This window comes from Aspergillus niger (assembly GCF_000002855.4).
Source record: "Aspergillus niger supercontig An13".
In the NCBI taxonomy this organism is placed as follows: Eukaryota; Fungi; Ascomycota; class Eurotiomycetes; order Eurotiales; family Aspergillaceae; genus Aspergillus; species Aspergillus niger.
The window spans coordinates 818,749-830,160 of record NT_166528.1 but is presented as its reverse complement, the minus strand read 5'-3'; the positions used below and the strand labels follow the sequence as shown (position 1 = coordinate 830,160).

The 11,412-nt window shown below is 50.5% G+C and overlaps 6 protein-coding genes across 6 annotated transcripts; 4 read left to right on the top strand and 2 right to left on the bottom strand.

The window, feature by feature from the left end:
- Positions 1–40: 40 nt before the first annotated feature.
- An13g03670 (uncharacterized protein) lies at positions 41–157 on the bottom strand (the record flags this gene model as incomplete). The annotated part of the gene is made up of 1 exon (XM_059743971.1): positions 41–157. A coding segment is annotated over one exon (117 nt), but the record flags the coding sequence as incomplete, so codon positions are not given.
- Positions 158–1,335: 1,178 nt separating this feature from the next.
- On the top strand, positions 1,336–3,581 carry An13g03660 (uncharacterized protein; the record flags this gene model as incomplete). The annotated part of the gene is made up of 8 exons (XM_059743970.1): positions 1,336–1,524; positions 1,558–1,841; positions 1,895–1,935; positions 2,000–2,031; positions 2,197–2,262; positions 2,494–2,786; positions 2,919–3,070; positions 3,280–3,581. 8 exons carry the CDS (start codon positions 1,336–1,338, stop codon positions 3,579–3,581), a joined length of 1,359 nt encoding a protein of 452 aa, XP_059602188.1.
- Positions 3,582–3,594: 13 nt separating this feature from the next.
- On the top strand, positions 3,595–5,357 carry An13g03650 (uncharacterized protein; the record flags this gene model as incomplete). Its single annotated transcript, XM_001396463.3, has 2 exons — positions 3,595–3,817; positions 3,883–5,357. 2 exons carry the CDS (start codon positions 3,595–3,597, stop codon positions 5,355–5,357), a joined length of 1,698 nt encoding a protein of 565 aa, XP_001396500.1.
- A 1,226-nt stretch (positions 5,358–6,583) lies between these two features.
- On the bottom strand, positions 6,584–8,296 carry An13g03640 (uncharacterized protein; the record flags this gene model as incomplete). The annotated part of the gene is made up of 5 exons (XM_059743969.1): positions 6,584–7,487; positions 7,535–7,864; positions 7,917–7,966; positions 8,039–8,060; positions 8,112–8,296. The coding sequence occupies 5 exons, from the start codon at positions 8,294–8,296 to the stop codon at positions 6,584–6,586; spliced, it is 1,491 nt and encodes a 496-aa protein (XP_059602187.1).
- A 359-nt stretch (positions 8,297–8,655) lies between these two features.
- An13g03630 (hypothetical protein) lies at positions 8,656–9,787 on the top strand (the record flags this gene model as incomplete). The annotated part of the gene is made up of 6 exons (XM_059743967.1): positions 8,656–8,790; positions 8,892–8,935; positions 9,014–9,113; positions 9,188–9,275; positions 9,382–9,465; positions 9,552–9,787. 6 exons carry the CDS (start codon positions 8,656–8,658, stop codon positions 9,785–9,787), a joined length of 687 nt encoding a protein of 228 aa, XP_059602186.1.
- A 172-nt stretch (positions 9,788–9,959) lies between these two features.
- An13g03620 (hypothetical protein) lies at positions 9,960–11,380 on the top strand (the record flags this gene model as incomplete). The annotated part of the gene is made up of 3 exons (XM_001396460.3): positions 9,960–10,413; positions 10,821–10,978; positions 11,123–11,380. 3 exons carry the CDS (start codon positions 9,960–9,962, stop codon positions 11,378–11,380), a joined length of 870 nt encoding a protein of 289 aa, XP_001396497.3.
- Positions 11,381–11,412: the final 32 nt, after the last annotated feature.

The following is an 11,412-nucleotide window of genomic DNA, read 5'->3' as shown; positions in this document are numbered from 1 at the left end:
TATAAATAAAGACGAATTAATGTAGTGGTGGGATACATACTTCCTCAGTAACGAGGGTCCAGCCTCCGTCGGCGACCAGGGTATATGTAGATGGTATGGAGGCGGAGACGGTGGCGATAAGGGAGGAGAGAGCGGTGGCGAGGGAGAGGAGTCTCATTTTGGTTGTGATTTAATTGAGAATGGATTATGTAGAACAATAAGTCGAATTTTAGGTAAGTAGTAGGAATATGAATAATGAGGGGGTGGTAGGGTGAAGGATATTTATATGCAGGTGCATCTATTGTAGAGGGGAGAGGGGGGAAATGGAGCTATTTTAAGATCAATTTGGGGCCCTGCCGATCAGCAGTGGCGAGTTGATTTGGATTTGGGGATGCATTGGATGCAGGAATCATTACATTCAGTCACTTGCAGTGCATTTGGCCTGACGGTAATGAATAGGCGTTATATGTAATGACATTGGCTATATCCAGTTACCGAAGAATGCATTGTCTGACGGAGACAGTCAATGTATATTTCAGACTGCTTGATACTATAACAGTAGGTGAAATACATGACCCATTATAGATGAAATCGCGGCCAGACTCAATTTTAGAACAATCGAGGACTCGAGACGATCCCTGGTCCGGCTGATCGGTTGGCCGGGTAGCAAAGCCAACATCTAAGCGAACTGAATCTTGCGGGGAACCGAACTTTAGTTCCGATGCATGTTTCACCAGCCCGCAGCCAATGGCGCAAGGGTACGTCTACCAGACATAGCCTTGCTTGAATTAGAACTTGGAGCTGCATAGTGATGGAATGTGGCATTCAATGTCTGGGCTCAAAATTCTCAATCAGGTTTGGTTCTTGTCGGCTCACCGCTGTGTACTACATGCGCACTTCACTTTAAAGTAGATTGACCATTCATGTTGGAATAAGCTACAGCGGGTTACACTTGTGGGCTGCTCCATGCATGTTGCTTGGAAAGAAGCCTTAAGGATATGTTGAAGGATGTGGCTTGCTGCTCATTTCTAGATTGTCTACGGATTGCTCCACATTGCAGTGCACTGAAGTGACATGTGAAAGACTAGATGTATTCCGGGACTCAAAGGATTTGCCTTGACCAGAATAGGTAATTGATAGTGAAGCTGGGGCATTATTTTATTATGGATGCCTTGGCTCTTCACCAGCTAGCTCAATATGTGAAGTCGCAACATTTAACAGGAGCAGTGTGTCAACACAATGATTGACTCCCATCGCGCAGTTCGCTGATACTATCACCCAAAGCGATTCTGCCATCTGGTGTATGCTAGACTACTTTGCGATTGTGTACAAAAGTGGTTTCATTGCCTTGACGCCATGATCCACATCGAACCTGGCTGCTCCACCAAGGAGAGCAGACTCCCCTTCGAAATCGAAGAATGGGTGGAGATGGCCATTGGCATGTTTGTCATCCTGCTCCGACTCTACGCTCGAACCAGAGCAGTAGGCTTCAGAAAATGGCAAGGAGATGATTACCTCGGTATTGTGGTGCTTGTTCTCTGGGTAGTAAGTGCAATGTTCGCTGGTAATGGCAACCAGGTGAAGGCTGACATGAGGGTTCTATCTAGACGGAAGTCTTCATGTTCAAGTTTGTGTGTAAGCTCATCTTCCCCGGAGAATGGACTCTGGCTGACAGGTTATAACCCTATAGTCCGCTTCGGCGCTAATGCTAGGCTCAGTGACGAGCAGAGAGCATCGATGGAGGAGTGGGAAATACGTGAGCGAGAGTTTGGAGCGAAATGCCTTCTCGTCAGCTGGGTGGTCTACGTGACCCTGATCTGGGTATTGAAGGCTTGCATGTTGTTTTTCTATAACCGTTTGACGTATGTGGCCTTATCCACCTATTGATTGATGATATCGCACTGACTCTAGGTAGGATTGGCCTTGTTCAGCAAAGGTTCGTCAAGGTCGCGGCAGGTTTGTGTTTGTGTACCTACGTTGCCGCTATCCTAACTATCCTGCTGCACTGTAACCCCGTCAGCAAAATGTGGCAGATCTACCCGAATCCAGGCAGTAAGTTGACAGAGCAGAGATGATCCTGGGTTCGGCTAACGGGCCTTAGAGGCGTGTACGCAAGGCTCGGCGAACTACATTGCCATTCTGGTGACTAATATCTTGTGAGTCGCAATACACGCCGCGACTCGACGGCTGCTAACGAAGGATGGTGTCGTCATCTAGGACGGACGTCGTGGTGCTCTCGATCCCTCTGCCGTTACTGATCCAAGTGCAACTCCCTTGGCGCCGGTATGTCCACATCAGACACAGTTGTGAGCGTTCAGGTCACTCACATTTTCAAGGAAACTGGTGATCGGGCTGCTGCTTTTCGGGGGCGTATTCGTGATGGTTGCCGCAGTGTTCCGTTGCGTCCTTTCGCTATGGCACATTGAATCTGTTAATACCAGCAACCTCTGGGCAACACGCGAGACGGTACGTTCCCTCCAAGCCTCTCATATGACTGTTCTGACCACACGATAGGTCATTGCCATCATCACTGTCAATATTCCGTGTATCTGGCCACTACTTCGGAGGTCATCCTCGTCGCGAGAAGTATCGACTGGGGCCAGTGGAACCGGCCGGTACAAATTGGGACCGTTAGCGGGGACGGGAACAGCGAACCGGAGACCAGCCGGGCCCGAGTCTATCTTGGAAGACAGCCAATCTCAGTTCGTCAGTGATGTTCGGGGAGGGACAGACCGAGTGGGAGACGAGACCGGGCGAGGCATCGATGGCATTCAAGTGACGACTGTTTATGAGGTGAAACATGACCCGTACGGAGTCAAGGATCGAGGATGAAGGGAGAAATGCAGACTCGAGTCAGTTATCTCAACACGTGATGTGGCACGCGCAAATGCAATTTCGTCCCAGACGGGAAGGCGGTTGCCCTGCCTGAAACAGTCTAGTGCCGGAGCTGATTTTTCTCTTCTCTTCAGTTTTCTCCGCCTTCGTATTTCCGTCCGCATTTTGCCCCTCATTTTCTGTCCTTCTTTGATTTTCCAATTGCAACTGTCTGGATATATTCTCCAGGAAGTGGACGTGTTTATTGTAATATGTGGTATGTCTAATGTCTAGTGTCAATGAAGTACTAGATACTTTGTATATCTTCCTGTCCGTCGCTAACCGGGCTGAGTCCACTCAAGGTGTAACCCCGCCGGCTAGAAGGCCACTAGAATCCACTTACTGGCCGCTTGCAACCCGTGATCACCCCGTGATTGGCCCGTGATTAGGTAACGCCATGGCAAAGCAGTGGAGAATTTTCGCCAGCGGCAACTGACGTTATGGAACGAACTGCCCCGATCTGGGAAAAACTCGGTCCAGACAACCAGACGAGAAAATCTTGCCGTTCCCCCCAAGATGGCCACATGGAAAAGGTTTGTCATGTCTGTCTCTGTTTCTGTTTTTCCTCTTCCCCAGAACTCAATCCCTCAATCCGGTCATCATTGACGTTGACTGACACATCGACTCCTTCCCAGCTGTCGTGCGCCGAGGCTGTCTTCTCCGCTGCCTCACGCTCTCGTCTTCTCGCCTTCTTGATCTCCTCCCACACCTTTCCCCACCTCAGCTGAACACCTGTCGGTTATGGAGGACAACAAGGTCGCTTCCCAAGGGAAGCTGCCAATTGACAGTGCCGTCACCGAGGAGAATGGCTCCCAATCCCCCTCCGATCGCTCCCTCACTCCCTCCGGCTTGCGCGAGCGCCGGCGCAATGGCCTCACCAAGGATGTCGAAAGCGACAATGAGGAGGAAGAAACTAAGCTGAAGCGCAACCTGAAGAACCGTCACCTGCAGATGATCGCCATCGGTGAGTGAAAGACGCTTCAATCGGACATTTGATACTGCTATGAACTCGTCACTAACCCCCCGAAGGTGGCACCATTGGTACAGGTCTCTTCATCAGCAGTGGAACGGCCCTTGCGGAAGCTGGCCCGGCGGGTTCCCTCATCGCATACGCCTTCGTTGGTTCTATCGTCTACTCGGTCATGTGTTCGTTGGGTGAGATGGCTACCTACATCCCCATTCCCGGTGCCTTCACCTCCTATGCCGCGCGTCTCGTCGACCCGAGTTTGGGTTTCGCCATGGGCTGGATCTACTGGTTCAACTGGGCCTCCACCTACGCCGTCGAATTGACCGCGTCCGGTATGATCATCCAGTACTGGAACGATCAGCTGTCCATTGCTATCTTCATCGGTGTCTTCTGGGTCGTCATCTCTGCCGTCAACTTCCTTCCCGTCGGCTTCTACGGCGAGCTGGAGTTCTGGTTCTCTATCACGAAGGTTTTGACCGTTCTGGGCTTCATGATCTTCGCCATCTGCATTGATGCTGGTGTAGGCAAGCAGGGATACATTGGCTTCAAGTACTGGCATGACCCGGGTGCTTTTGCTCCCTACCTGATCACCTCCAATGAGTCCGTTGGCAAGTTCGTCGGCTTCTGGGCTGTGCTCATCCAAGCTGGTTTCTCCTACCAGGGTACCGAGCTGGTCGGTGTCGCCGCTGGTGAGACCGAGAACCCCCAGAAGACTGTCCCTTCGGCTATTCGCAAGACTTTCATCCGTATCCTGGTCTTCTTTGTCCTGACTATCTTCTTCATCGGCTTGTTGGTTCCCTACACCAACCCCGACCTGGCCAGCGGAGCTGAGAACGCCTCCGCCTCCCCCATGGTCATTGCGGCCAACTTGGCCGGTGTCAAGGTTCTTCCTAGCTTGATCAATGCTGTTCTTCTCACTGTCGTCTTGTCCGCCGCCAACTCCAACGTCTACAGTGGCAGTCGTGTCCTGCTTGGCCTGGCTCAGGAGGGTTTCGCGCCCTCAGTCTTCGGATGGGTCACTCGCCGTGGTGTCCCCTACGTCAGTGTGGCTTTCACCGCTCTCTTCGGACTGCTGGGATTCATGAACGTCTCGGAATCGGGTACTACCGTCTTCAACTGGCTGGTCAACATCTCCAGTGTGGCTGGATTCATTTGCTGGACTTCCATCAACGCCAGTCACATTGCCTTCATGAAGGCAATGAAAGCGCGCGGTCTCTCCCGTGACACCCTTCCCTACAAGGCCATCTGGCAGCCCTGGTTGGCCTGGTACGGTCTGTTCTTCAACATCCTGATCATCTTTACTCAGGGTTTCACCGCTTGGATCCCGACCTTCAATGTGTCGGACTTTTGGGTAGCCTACATCTGCCCCGTTTTGTTTGTGATTCTGTACGTCGGCCACAAGGCCTGGTACCGCACGCGCTTTGTGCGCCCCATCGAGGCGGATCTGGACACCGGACGTCCGCCGTACACTACCTGGGAATCGAGCAATCCCAAGGAGGGATGGGTGCGCAGGATCTGGGATAGCATCATGGGATAGATATGGATAGAAGAGATGATGAATTTATAGTAGACGAATTGGAGAGTTGGTTTTGTCGCATATAGCGGAGTTTGGCGTGCATTTTTGTAATATAGTTACTTATATAGTTATGTGGTGGCTGATAACAGCTACCAGGCCATGTTTAGATGCAATCTACGTTTAGTGTAATTAGAAATTATACAATCTACATTAACATGGAAATATTCCCTTCCAGTAATTTCCTCGGTACTAAACAGAAGGATCCTAGCTCCGGTTACCACATGGAGCCATAACTAACACGAAGGTCGCTACTTATATATACTAATCTATGCACACTCAATACCATTACTAAACTAGTCAAGAGCAAATCTTACCCCACCTCCCTCCTTGAAACCGATATCAACTACATATACTAATTAAAAACTTGCCAATCAGTCTCAGCTAGCTGTAAATAATACTAAACCGCAAAAACAAAGAGAAAGAAAAGACAAACGAAAACTAGCCTACTATAAATATCCCTCTTCATACTACTAATGAATCCGGCAGACCACCTCTCAACAATTAGTACTCACTTGGTTAATCCTACGGTAGTTCCTGCATAGTTGTAGTAGTTCTCACAATCATATTCGATAGGATCACTCATAGCCAATCCATCCCCCCATTTACAGAAGTCCCAGAGGAGTCTGTCACTCAATAGTAGTAATGCTATCAAAGTCGTACTGCTAGTGAGGACTTATTTCAATTGAATAGATCTAGAATGCAGTGTACTAATTCAGCTCAATCCGGTGAATGGGGCTTAACCTGTGACAGCTTTTGGTCATGGTGGATCATGGTAGGAAATGTAACATTGATTGTGTACATCACTTCTGTCCTACTGATCATTGAGTTTCGTGGACCAGATGAGATAAGGTCTATTCTATCATAGGTGTGGGCAGATCAGCGTGAACGGTTATTATTGTGATCATTTTGGGGACTGTATTGGAAGGTGGTGGTAGCAGCTAAGCATGATCATAATTAACAAGTTATTTCATTGAAAGCAGCTTCATGATACAAATATACTCTTAACTGTGCGTGTCCCTGCCTCCCAAAGCATAATATTCCCATAAGTGGTCGTAATCATGAGTCTTTCCGTGTCAATTAATAGTAGAAGGATATATATTCCCGCCTCTTCTTGCCAATTCTTCTGTCACCATAAGCAGTGAACTGCATGCGGACACTCACATAAAGTGCCATGCATCTGCAGACAATTACTGAAAGTCCTGATCTACCCCGTTTTCCGCATACACTTGCAGACTATACTTAGCAAACGCACTCCTCATTCGCATCTGCTCTCCGTAACGACTGAGGAGTGGCGGCACGATACAGAATATCGTTGCTAGCACGGCTAGAATAGAAACAGCCACGTTGGCACCCAGTGCGTCGAACATCTTACTCCCGAACAGTGGAAATGCAGCCGACAGCAGGGATCGGATGATGGAGAGGGCAGCAAACCCGCTCGCAGCGTAGCTCAGATAGCTGTCTGCCATATATGCCGTCACCACAATCTCTAGCTCATTCAATGCATATCCGATGAAGAAAAGCGCCACCACGGAAACAAACCAGTTGACGTTGGTCACCTGGGGAGGAATTGTCCAGGCGAACCACCACAGCGCGATCGCAAGTACAGGTGCTCCGATGTAGATCCCCGTCAGCTTGTGTTCTGGCTTGAGGACACCGCATTTCTTCTGGCGTCGTCGGATTATGCGGTAGTCCACGATGCGAGTCAAAGCGTTAGGGATGACCCCGAGACCGAGGGCGAGGAACGGCAGGGAGGCTTCTTCGGTGCTGAAGCCGAATTGCTCGTAAACCGGAGGAAGGGCTTCCGTGAAGAGGTAGACTAAGGCTACGCATACTCCGAAGATCATTGTCACAATGAAGACGATAGGCTCGGTTAGGAAGAGACGGAGAGGCCGCAAGAGGCCGAGGTGAAGGAAGGTGCGCAGGTCCGGCATGTAATCTGGGTTTTGTGCCTTGAATGTATCGTTCCCGGTCAGCTTACGCAGAGTTTGAACTTCCCGCATAAGGATGAGGGATGGTCGAGATTCTTTGATGCATAAAAGCAGCGCTGCGAGAAAGGCGGAGACAATAGCGCCGACATAAAACACCCATCTCCTATACAGTTATTAGCACTCGCAGGGCAAGAGGCTTAGAAGTCCCACCATCCAAAGCGAACAGAGATATACGAGCTTATAATGGGTCCGGCGCTAACACCCATACAAGCCATGGACACGTAGACTAACATGACGAAGATCCTATCATGCGTGTTGAACATGTCTTCGATACTCCCGGTGATCACAACGGTAGGGATGGCGGACAGGAAGCCGGTAATGAAACGGCCGACGACGAGGGACGGAATTGATGGGACCGCCGCGATAATGAGGCAGAACACGCTGTATAAGGACGCGCTAAAAATATAGAGCTTCTTTCGACCGAAGGATTCCGAGTAAGGGGGAAACACAATCCCCCCGAGACCTTGTCCTAAGAGATAACTATACAAATTAGTGTCTATTTCTCCGCGATAGAAAGGTGTTGGCAGCGCACGTTGAGACATATAGAAACAATGTCAATGTCTTGGACGTCCCGAACTCAACCTGTGCGGCCGTAGCCGTCGTGGCCTGTCAAATGTGAGACACTGCGCATGTTGTGCGGAAAGCACTACTCACTCCTGAGGTACTGAGACATGTCCTGGACAGTTGATGTCAGCAACATATCGGAGAAGTCCCAAGACAACCTCACGTGAAGAATTCCAAAAGCGAGATCACAACGATATCGTAGGACTTGCGCACTGGGTGCCAGTTCCGCGGATGTTTGGGATTTGTTCGAGCCCAGCGCAAGTGACACCCGTCTGGGGTCAATTCCAGCCCATGCTCGGCAGCAAGGACGTTAAGATCAGAAAGCTCTTCAATGCCGAATTCACCCATTGTGAGAATATCAACCGTTCACGATGGATGTCTCAGTCCATCGGTTGGTTTTAAAGACCAGGTGGTTGTGGATCAATCAAGGGATGCATACCTCGTGTTGTGATTGTGGAGATGATCAGTAGAACACGCGGATCACCTCCCCACTCGTTTGCCCCTTATTTGGACTAAAGAAGATGTGTGTGGGCCAGTGCGATGAATGGGAAATAAGACTCAAAGACGACCAAGCAACGGAGCGTGCCTGCTAATGCGCCTAGCCGTTGTTAAGAGCTAGGAAATGACCCGAGCACGTAGTACACACTGGGGTTGTATGGTGCGGAAGCATCTTTGCGTTACGTGTCACGCATCATCTTCATCACAAAATGGACACGGATCGTCCAGAGGCTTATCGTCTACTGGCTGTGTCAAGAAGCTCGGAGGCGTTGGAAGATCTTCTTCATATGGGCATGTTGACGGGTAGTCGGCATACAGACTTCGTGAAAGGGGCCTCTGGACTGGTTTCTGCTCATAAGGCTAGCGACTCTTGGTCCAGGGTGGCATGATATCACTTCCCACATTCTGGAATGTAGCACCGTAACGAGCACGCAATTGGCTATAGGATAACGAGCCCACAAAATACGCGCAACAGGCAGCGTCAGGCTCGTGAGGGGGTTGTATGTTCCACGCAACAGCTGTCGATCCGCGCATATCTGAAGATTTCTTGATATTCGTTCTCCGCAGCTCTCATCATGGTAGAGGAACCCATGATGACGGCATTGGACTGGTGGCCATTGTGTCTCCATCATCATCACTGACCGATAAGCACGGGCCCTCTATTCTGGTCCCTTTTTCGTAAGCAGAATATGCTGTTTGACTGCTTAGTATATCCTTAAACGGACTGGTTCCTATTTGTAGCAAGTTTCAGGACGCTCTACAACCATTAGCGCCCTAACGTTGTTAGTGTTGACGATCAGGCCCGGGGAATTTGGCTGTACCGTTCTCCGTGCGGACTTACATATGGATGCAATGAGAACAAACAATGGGTCTGAGAAAGCCAGAGCGAACACGCTGCAGTGACGGGCAAGAAAGGTGCCTCACGTGGACGGCAGGTCCTGAGGCCACGAGCACCTGGTCTGCTGCTATTCGGATGTGCATTTCCACCAGACGGGAGCAAATTGGAGGCCAAAAAAGAGGTCATGTTGGTCCGGAGGCGCATGCCTGTGGCTGGACCAAGCTATTATTAGCTGCTCGAGTTTTAGTGGATGGCGCTATCGTTCAGCGCCAAATCGTTGGCGTGGAATGAATGCCTGGCAGAGAATAGTGCGGCGCCTAGCGACATCGGCGATACCAGGGCGGCCAACCAACCTCGAAGACAGATGTCGTATGCATGGGAAACTGAAAGCTGAGCTGCAAGGCTGTGGGCAACAATGGTATCATTGGACGTGCTCAATGTTATCCGTTCCATGGGCGTCCACGGAGTGTGCCTTGCCTGCGCCAAGTGCTCGCTGCCCATAATATAAAGCAGTGAATGGACATCATCATTTCATCATCGTTCCGAACTTCTGGCTTTCCCCCAAGCCAATTCATCCACCTCTACAGGTCGCACATCCACCATTACTTCCATAAGATTCATAATCCACCAACAGTGACCAATAGCTCCTCACCATCATTTACTTCTGCACGGACAATGTCCATCATCAAGTCGATCCTGGAATGCCTCTGGGGACCATCACCCGACGTCTACCAGACCGATGCGCGCACTTCCGCCGTTGCATCAGACATTGTCAATATTCTCCTGACCGGTGAAACCCGAGAGGCCATTCAGAAAGGAGTGAAAGAACAGGTCGATGCCAACGGGTGGAGCGATTCCATCGCCCAAGCTATCCTCCATGGCCTCAACGACGCTATCAAAGCCGGAGCGGAAATGGCCGGCCCTGCTGCCGATGCTCTGAACAAAGCCAAAGAAGCTGCAGTGGATTTTGCCAAAGAGCACCCAGTTTTTACGATCCTTCTTGCTTTGGGGGTGCTGGCGGCATTAGCACCGTGGGTGCTCGAAGTCTTGGGATTCGGGGAGTTGGGTCCAATTGCTGGGTCTTTCGCAGCGAGATGGCAAGCAGCATATGCTGGCTATGTGCCTCGAGGTGCGCTATTTACGTACTTCCAACGGTTGGGGATGAAGTGGCATTGGGTGGGTTAAGGGTCTATTCGCTAAGCGTGGTCGTGCTGATCAAGGACTGTCAGGTGGCACAAATGATAAGTATGATGGCATTATGGGGTTTGGGGACAGGGAGAGTCAAGTCCAAACTGTAGATAGTGTCAATGGAGGCGAAGTGTATTGCAATTCATGAGGCATTTCAGATGTCGCGCCACGTATCAGAGTTGCTCTGATTATCGCAGCAGACCGCTAGATGGGAACCAAGGCATCTGCCGATGCTTTGATACAGACTCCACCAGCGGGCGGAATTATCTTCCAGACAAGCCAGCATGAGGAGGGGATAGTGTTCACAGAAGATTTATGCTGTAGATGAATAACATAAAAGATGTCGAGGATTCCGACCGAGCCGAATGCCCAACCAGATGGCGCTGTCAGACGTCAAAGGGCGCGGCGATGACCACAAAGCTTATCTCAGACCACCAATGGTTCGCCAGGTACACCCGGCCCCATTTTGTGCTTGTGCTCGTGATGGTGCTGTATCGTCTTTCGGGGTTTGCTTAGTGCAGATGTTATGCAGACAAGCGGGAGCACAACTCAAACTGGCATAGGGATCTGCAAGCGAGGGTGGGAATGCCTAGCGTGGGCTCGGTTACCAGGCTTTATCTTCAGCTGGGGATCAAACTCCTCTCAATTAGCCTGCAAAACGACCGAGAATCTCGAGAAGTTCCAGAAGTAAACTGAAACTATACTCTGACCGATACACACCAACTGACAATACAAGAGCCGCACGCAGCCTCGGTCCGGCCAGTGATCGGGTTGCCGAACTCACAGCCGAAGCCTCCACCGAGTGGAGCCATGCCGTATCAGTGGATCCTAGACAAGCATTGGGATTTGCCCATGAGCTCAAGTCGAATCATTCTTCACCCGGCCTGTCCCTTGGATGCCTGCAGTAGATGAATCAGGGTAGCCCTGCATAGTGTGATCG